Source organism: Tupaia chinensis, unplaced genomic scaffold, assembly GCF_000334495.1.
Source record: "Tupaia chinensis unplaced genomic scaffold, TupChi_1.0 Scaffold000453_2, whole genome shotgun sequence".
NCBI lineage: Eukaryota > Metazoa > Chordata > Mammalia > Scandentia > Tupaiidae > Tupaia > Tupaia belangeri.
In genome coordinates, this window is record NW_006159961.1 from 143,393 (window position 1) to 152,207 (window position 8,815).

The following is an 8,815-nucleotide window of genomic DNA, read 5'->3' on the forward strand; positions in this document are numbered from 1 at the left end:
AAGGCATCATCCTTTGATTTTTTTCCTGATGTATTTTGCCCATTGAAGGAATGCTGATCTGGATTTCTAACAAGCAAGCCACACCCTATTTAGCAGGAGGAGAGGTACTTTTCATTTTACTAAAGTTAATTAAATGTAACTATTCCCCTCCTAGTAGAGGAGGAGTCCTCCACCTGCCTAAGCCAAACTGTCCTCCATAGTTTACCCCCACCCTCACTCCATTTTGAAAACTCACTGTCAATGATCCTGTCTTTCCTGTACTAACTTGTCTTTTCAAATGGACCCCTCCATTATCATTTTTTTCTTTTTTGAGAGTGAAAGAGATTTTTGCTATAGGGCGTGCACTCACTGGAGAGAGAGACAGAGAAACAGAAAGCGAGAAATCACCCTCTGGGAGGATGGCCATGCTGCAATCCCTTCTCCTTCATTCTCCTCCCAGGATCTTGGACATGCATGCACATGCACCTGGCATGAGTTTCAAGTCACCGAGCCCAGGACTTGAACTGTGGTCAACTATGTGGTAGTCCATGGGACCAGCAGTTAGCATAATGGCTACATCGCTGGACTCCCACATAGTTGACCTCGGTTCATGTCCTGGACACTGTGACTCGAATCTCACTCCCGGTACATGTGTGTGTTTGCCCAAAATTCCAAGAAAAGAATGAGGAGAAGGGATTGTGCCCCTGGGGAGTGATTTCTTGCTTTCTGTCTCTCTGTCTCTCTCTGTCTGTCTGGCGAGCGCACATGCCCTATAGCAAAAAAAAAACAAAACAAAAAAAAAAAACTCTAAAAAAATAATAAAACAAACAAACAAACAAACAAACAATATGTGGTAGTCCAGCAATGCAACCATTACATCATCTGCTGGTCCTGAGCTATCCTCTTGAGTACACACTACCCTCTGGTGATCTGGTGGCCCCAACTACATGTCGTTCCTGCCAATGACTGCCAGATTTAATCCTGCAACTCGGACCTCTCTGCTGAGTTCCAGAACTGCTTCTCCATCTGCTTCTTTGACGTCTCCATTGGGATGTCTCAAAGGCACCCCAAACTCAACATGCTCGAGACCAAACGGATGGAAATGCTCATTCTCTCCCATCCCCCCAGTAAGTGGCACTGGTAAGTGACAGTACCATGAGGAAGACAGTTGAGTGTGTCTCCCTGCCTTTTGAGATCTTCATTTTCCCTCTATAAAAGAAGGAATTTAGACTACGATCCTGCACCAACAGCCATCATTTCTGGAAAACGACGCCAGTATCTCACTGACCGCTTCTGCAAAACCTTCTGCACCTCTGCCCCGTCCTGGCTTCGCTTTGTCCTGGCTCACCTTGCAAATGGGTCAGCCAGAGAGGCTGGTTGTGGTGCTCTGAAGCAATAGACAGGGTGTTGAGGGCGACGATCAAGATCACCAGCCAATAGAAGACTTTGGATTTAATGATGTCGTGGCATTTCCACCGAAAGATGCGATTCCAGTGTCTCCAGTGTCGGCTGTGGAGGAGACAGAGGAGGATGGAGACGGAGCCCCTGCCCTCCTCTAGTTACTTTCAGATAAATCCCAGTCACCATGTCTGGTCACCCCCTCCACTTCAGCCACTGGAGGGAAGCTGAGGTGTGAGCTATGGAGCCAGACTCATTTAAAGTCTTACTAGCAACATTCTTCATCTTTCAAATAAGAGTAACGATGCAAACCTCTGAGGCAAGTCAATGAGGCCGTGCCAACCAAGTGCCTAGCAAGTTTGCCCGGCTGCATGGTGGCTTCATACACTGGGCACTCCCATACCCTGCCCTCTCCACCCTGTCTCCCTGAGACCCAAGTGCTGGTCCTGCTGGGCCGCGTGGACTTGGCCCACTCTGGGCTGTTCCAGAGGTATGCACCCCTCTCCCATGTCAACAGCCCAAGATCAGAAAGGCTAAATCCAGGTATGAGCTGTGGTGATTCTGCTAATTGATAACCTGACCTTTTATGATCACCTTCAAAGAGAAAGCAGTCCCTGATCTTAGAGGTGACTACAGGACACAACAAGTGTAATCCGAGCCTGTGCTCAAGGAGGGCACACACAGGTCAGTCTCCGCCTGGCTGTCAGCAGAGAATTCTGCCCTGCTTATGTGAGTGATAAACTTCCCCTACTGGGCCTTCAGGTGCGTTCTTGGGGATCAGTAAAGATGATAGGGATGCCCCCTCAGACTTGGGGTTCACTGGCATAGAATTGGGGCTCCATCCACTTTTATGTTTATTTATTTAAATAATTATTTACTCTATCTTATTATTATTATCATTTTAAATTTGCTATAGGGCATGTGTGCTCACCAGAGAGAGATACAGAGAGAGAGGGAAAGTAAGAAAGCATGCCACCAGGTCCAGGACTCTAACAGCAGCTAGCCATGTGGGAGTCCAGTGCCTTAACCACCATGCCTCCTGCTGGCCCTTATTTATTTATTCTAATTGCCAGAGCATATGTGTTCTCACCGAAGGAGGGAAATAGAGGGAGAGGGGAAAAAAGCCCCCAGTGGGACCCGGTCACACCACAATCTCGTCTCCATTTCTCCCTCCTTTCAGGATTTTGGGGACATAGGTATATGCCTGGCAGGTTTTACAGGCAGCTAGGGCTGGGATTTGAACTGCTGTTGGCCGTGTGCGATTGGGCTCCCTTAACCACTAAGCTACAGGGCCGGCTCTACACATTTTAAATTTTGATTCAAGCAGCACTGAGTGAGATGCCACATTCTGCCTATGATAAAGGCAATTCTTTAATAAATGAACACGCCCCAGGTGTCGGGGAGGGTGTGTGTTAACGGCACTTTCATAGTTAGCACAGCCTTCAAGGAGAGCCGTGTGGCTGTACTCAGCAAGTTTAAATTCTATAGGCCCTTTGAACCGGCAGTTCTATTTCTAGAATTCTGCCCAGCAGAAACCGTCCTAATTATGCACAACTGTCGCCTACAGCACTGGATTGCCCCAAACTGGAAAGATTAAAATGCATCCATGCTGCGGAATATTTTACATCCAAACATATCCCAAAAGAAGGCAGATGTGTGTGTGTGTGTGTGTGTGTGTGTGTGTGTGTGTATATATATATATAAAATATGCGTGTGTGTGTAAAAAATGTAAGTCATGAGATAAGATTATATCACATTCATTTACTCAGCTCTTATTTGGCAATACCTCCTGTGTTCTGGGCACTGTTCTGGCCTCTGTAACGACAGTAGTTAATGCAAATAGCCTCATTATGTAAAAAAAACAAAAACAAAAACAAAAATTCCCTCTGTGTGTGTGTGTGTGTGTGTGTGTAAGAGACAAAAAAGCAAAGAAAAGCTCTTAGAAAGATACAAATTTAACTGTTGCCATGGTTACCTCTTTGAAGGGCAGTGGGGATCTTCATCTTTCTTTTGATGTCTCTCTATTGTTTGATCTTCCAAAGTCATAATTATATATGAATTCGTACAAGGAAACAGCCACCCAAACAAACAGACCCTCCTCTTAAGACAAAGGCGAGAGAGCCTGGCGTGTCCCCTGGTCCCCAGAGTCCTGGGCCAGGGCCAACCTCTTTCCTGAACAGCTCCCACTTTTTTGTTTCTGTTTTTGTTTTTTAAATCACACTCTGAATATAAGCCAGAGGTTTTTTTTTTTTGTGAGTTAGTTGTTTTTTTTTCTTAACTTGGCAGATGGTGTGTGCACTTGCCAGAGGGAGATAGAGAGGGAGGGAGGAAGAGGGAGAGAGCACCTCCCACAGGGGATGGTCACAAGGCAATGCCCCCTCCTCCATTTCTCCCTCCTTTTGGGATTTTGGGCACACATGCACACATGCCCAGTGTTTCTCAAGCTTCTGGGTCTAGACTCTACACAATCAGCCATGTGGGATCCGGCTGCTGTAAGAGCACGCTGCCGGCTGGCCTGAACTCCCTCTCTGCACCACCTCTGTCCCACACACACCCACCTGCGTCTTCCCTGAGGAGGTTTCAAGCACTAATGACCTCTTTCCTCTCCACCCGTCAGAGGGCAGCAGCTGAACACACGCGCTGCCACGCCAAAGGTTCCCACATTCTCCCTTGAGTGGTCTATAAATAGGCCGCTGCCCGGGTCCACTGGCTGTGCGCTCCCTGAGCATCTGGTCATGGCAGGGTCCCTCAGAGAAAGAACAGCCCAGTTTTCCCAGAAAGGCGGCTTTCCAAGAGCTTGGCAAAGTGACCCTGAAGCCTCCGGAGGACGGTAACTGGGTTCTGACCCCTCCTTCAGGGAGCTGAGGGCTGGGAGGACCTGGGGAAGAAGGGCAGTGCTCACATGAACTGGATGATTTTGTTCAAGCCCTCGATTTCATACAGGCTCTCGGTGTCGGAGCCGCCTTCATCCGAAGAGAGCTTTCCTGAAGAAAAGACAGAGTCAGGGGTCTCTCCAGACTGGACACAGACGGGCACCCTTGAAAAGGACCCGCTGATCAGAGACAGCTGTAACATTGGGCCATAAATGGGCCTGGACCTTCTACACCTTCCTGGGACCCAGATCCCCGAGAGCTACAGAGCACACACCTGCAGGAGGGCCACAGCAGACTCTGCCACTAGAGGTGCCGGGCGTTAGGCAAGTCGCCCACCCTAAGGGCCAAATGTCACCCCTGCCCAGTGGGCTTCCCGGGCTTACTGGGGGGGGGGGGCGTGGATAAAGAAGTTGTGCCCCCACCAGGAGGTGCAGCTGGAGGTAGGGGTGGAGTGGGGTGCTGACCACAGCCTGTGGGCCCAAACCTTCTCTCAAGTCCTCGACGTCCATGACCTCGCCCTGTGTGATCCAGCTCATGTAGCCCCGGAGGTCCTCCTCCAGCTGCTGCTTCTCCCGGAGCTTCTGGAAGGTTCCTCTGGACTTGGCCTTCTCTCGCTCCTTGGTGAACTCCCTGAAACGGACCAAGGAGGCCGGGAGGGAGGAAGAGGGAAGTGGGGGGACGGTGCTTCCTGAGTACAGAGAGGGTGCATTCTGTGGCTGGAAGTGCCCCTCCTCCTGGTCTGGGGTCCTGGTCCCTCTCAGGGTGATCGAGAAGCAGCCCCTCTCGCTCTGTCCTCACCTATCTCCGTCCTCCAGGAACACCCTGGGGCACCCCTCGGCTCTGTCCTCACCTATCTCTGTCCTCCAGGAACACCCTGGGGCACCCCTCGGCCTCCCTTTTCATTTCTCTCTTCTCATCCCGTCTTGTTCTCTTCTCCCTTGTCTTGGCGTTACCCTTGGACACTCCAGTTTAATGACAGGACAGTGCATCGCCCTAACTGAATCAGCCATGGGTCCTCAAATTAGCCACACTGGCTGTATCCCGCAAGCTGCCCTTGAAATTTAGTTCAACTTACGGACCTAGGGTCTGGAGGAAGCTCCCCTGGGTCTAAGAAACCAGGCAGAAGCATGGGAAGAAAAGGCCCTGAGAGCCATCGAGAGATCTTCAGACCAGCAGAGGGCAGCCCTGGGCCACCAGGCAGGGCCTGCCGTGGAGCATGGGTCAGGAGAGCAGAGGTCAGGACCCATGTGCTCAGAGGACAGGTCAGGTCACCCTGGAAGGGCAGAGTCTGGCTCTTGGCCATTTCATGCCATGGGCCCTTTGATAGTCCTGCAAAACTTATGGTTTCTCCTCAGAATAACGTTATATAACGCACAAAATAAAACTAGCATTACGAAGAAACCCATTATACAAAAATATAGTTATTGAAAGATAAAACATTTTGTAATAGAGTAATACACCTGCTTTTTTGTTAACTATAAGATCTAGTTGTGGATCTAATAACTATTACTGCAGTAATGAGTGTAAATAACATTTTCACTGTAACGTGGTATGTAATATTTATTAGGACAAGCTATAGGAACTACTTCTACCTCTGTGGTTGTTGTCTATGTTCATTATTAAAGGAAATACTAAATTTCAGTTCACATAATACAAAAATAAAGGTAAGTCATTTCTGTCCAAGTCCACAGACCGAGCCTACGGACTGCTGGGAGGAAAAGTTCTGGGTGGGGTAACGCCTCTGGGAAAGGGGTGATAGCCACTTCCAGCCTCTCCACTGTTGCTGGGAGGAGTGGCGGGATACAGTGGGACTGTCCCTGAGAGAGCAGTGCTCATTAACAATGACCATCAGGACTTAGTGCTGGACTTTAGTCTAAGTACTTCATATGCATTAACTCATTTAATCCATGACAACCCTATGGAGTAGTCAAAGGTCCGACTTGACCGACGTGCAAACCGAGACAGAGAGCGCTTGGGAAATCAGGCATAGGTCTCACAGCTCCCAAGCAGTAGGGCCAGGATTAAACCTGGGCAGTGGAGCTGCCGAGTCTGAGCATCTAACCAGAAGGCTCCACTGCCTCTTAGGGCTGAGGATCCACATGCACAGACCCGGGGCAGGAGGCTGGGCCCTTGGGCTTCACTCCGCAGGAGTGGGAATGCACAGGGATGAAAAGAAGCCAGAATGTGAGAAGCCTTGAGGCCAAGGGGAGAAACTGTAAGCCCAGAAGGGTTCCTGCCTGTGAATGCTTGCTCACCAGGAAGGGCTCACAGCCTGGGTGGGGCTAAAGGAAACCCAGGGACGAGCAGAGGCCCTAACCCACATCTCCTGTGCCTACACCGCCCTCCTCCGCCTCCTTCCCCTGCACGAGCTGCCTGGGAACCTCCTTACCCGCTCAGGACACCCAGCACCAGGTTGAGGATGAAGAAGGATCCCAGCAGAATGAGGGTGACAAAGTAGATCCAGGGCCACTCATTCCCGATGGCATCATCGACCTGTCCAGGCAGAGGTGTGAGTCTCATCCTTCAGTCCTCTCCCAGGTTCACCCACTCAGACTGCACGTGGCCCTGGGGCCCAACCTGGGGACCTTCTCCAGCTCGAGGACCCAGGACCTGGACTGGAAGGACTTCTAAGGAGGGCTTGCTGTCTACTCGGTCCAGCCAAGACGGACCCATTTTTCCCTCCAATTGCAGAATCTCCCATCTCCATCCGCTACCTCAGCCCCTGGTGGACACCCTGTCCTTCCTTTACAGCCAAGGGATTTTAGAATGGATAACCTCCGTGACCCCACACAAGTCGCGAAATATCTGAGCAGGAGCCCCGGCTGACTAACGGGGACGTGTTCTCTCTCCTTGCAGGTAAAATCACACACCTGACTTTGCTTTGACGTGTTTAGTAATTTGCTCTCTTAATCTGAGCTTGTAAGGAATAGTCACACTGATCTTTTGTAAGTGCAGAGCATCTGACAGTTTGGCAGGAAGTTTCCGCACACACAGTGTCACGTTGCAACTGAGAACTCTGGATTGAAGTCAGAGGGCTTAGAGTTCAATTCTGGCTCTGCGGCTCCTTAGGTCCATAGCCCTGGGCAAGTTACGTAACCACTCTTAGCCTCAGTTTCCTTAGCTGTAAAATGGGAGTTGTGCTTCCACTGCTGGAAATTCCATAAGAAAGGCAACCTAGCTCGTAACAAACACCAAATAAATGCTCCCTCAGGAAAATTCTCACACAGCAATGGCCACGTGCAGTCTCTGCTGTGATTCAGCCTCTCTGCCCAGTGCCTCTACGGTGTAGGCGGCGTTATGGTCCTCACGTTACAGAAGAGGAAACAGATACGATAGTGTTTGTATGGGAAAGCACTCTGCCCAGTGGCAAGGAGAAAGACCCGAAGGGCCCTTTATCCCTCGAGAGCCTGAGATCCTAGGCAATCAGAAATGCGTCACTCTCAGCCAGACTCAGGGAACCAGTAGGAACGGAGACTAGAACCCCCAGAGCTCCTGATTTCCTACCCTCCTGGATCCTGCACAGACATATGTACCACAGGGACTGCCCAAAGGATGCTGGGACACGCCCTGGGGATGAGAAGGAACCGTATACCGTGTAGGTTCCCCAGGGAAGGGCGAGAAGGAGGGCAGGTCCCCAGCCAGTGACTGGCCTCCTTCATGGGCTGGCCAAACCTCCCTCCCCACTGCCCTCACAAGCCTGTGGATGAACAAAGACGGTTCCAGAGGTGTAGGCTCAGACCCACCCAGTACAGGACGTCGGTCCACCCCTCCATGGTGATGCACTGGTACACGGTGAGCATGGAGAAGCCAAAGTTGTCGAAGTGGGTGATGCCATTGTTGGGCCCTGGCCAGCCGCCCCGGCACTCGCTGCCGTTGATGGTGCACCGGCGTCCCGAGCCGGTCCTGGCACAGGGCGAGGGCTTCTCGTTCTCCACCGTGGCCACGATGTCTGGAGGCAGATGGCGAAGCATTAGACAACAGTAGTAGGTGACAGTGACAGGAGAACAAGTGCCCATGATGGTGCAAGAATGGAGCAAGGCCAGGTGGTGGCTTGGAGGTAACACAATGAACCCACATGGGAAGGGCCTAGGTCGGACCTCCTTGCGCCCTCCCACACGGGCACATGGGGGCATGCCCATGTGCAGGGACGGTTGAGGCTGGGGGTGGACCCAGGAAGAAGAGCTTGTTGGGGGTGCCTGTCTCTTTCTGAATAAATAAATAAACTTGAAAAGTAAAAAGTAGAGAGTGGAGAAAAGATACACTAAGCTAAAACATCTGAAGATACACATGACTGCAAATGCGAAAGTTCTCCAGAGCAGGTGGCCCCAGCTCTGCGAGCAGCTCGGCAAAAGCTAAGGCTCCATGACAAGGGATAGCGTGGTTGGAAGCCCAAGCCTCATCTCAGTCACGGCTGGCCCAGAAAGGCTGGAAAAGGCCAACCTTGAACGTGGAGGGCCTGCTTTCGGGTCAACGATGGCCACCCCTGTCTCCGTCCCTTCATCACTGACCCTGGCAGAGCAGTCCCTTCTCCAGCTCCCCCTCCATCAAGAGAAACCCATTCCTGA

The 8,815-nt window shown here is 51.0% G+C and overlaps 1 protein-coding gene across 1 annotated transcript in view; it reads right to left on the minus strand.

The window, feature by feature from the left end:
- Positions 1-8,815, minus strand: part of CACNA1S (calcium voltage-gated channel subunit alpha1 S) — a 68,379-nt gene that overhangs the window by 39,128 nt on the left and 20,436 nt on the right. The window contains exons 6-10 of the mRNA XM_006155464.1: positions 7,994-8,199; positions 6,640-6,743; positions 4,735-4,880; positions 4,280-4,361; positions 1,328-1,488 (exon numbers count right to left, since the gene is read on the minus strand). Coding sequence (XP_006155526.1) covers positions 1,328-1,488; positions 4,280-4,361; positions 4,735-4,880; positions 6,640-6,743; positions 7,994-8,199 — 699 coding nt within the window. The remainder of the gene's footprint in view (positions 1-1,327; positions 1,489-4,279; positions 4,362-4,734; positions 4,881-6,639; positions 6,744-7,993; positions 8,200-8,815) is intronic.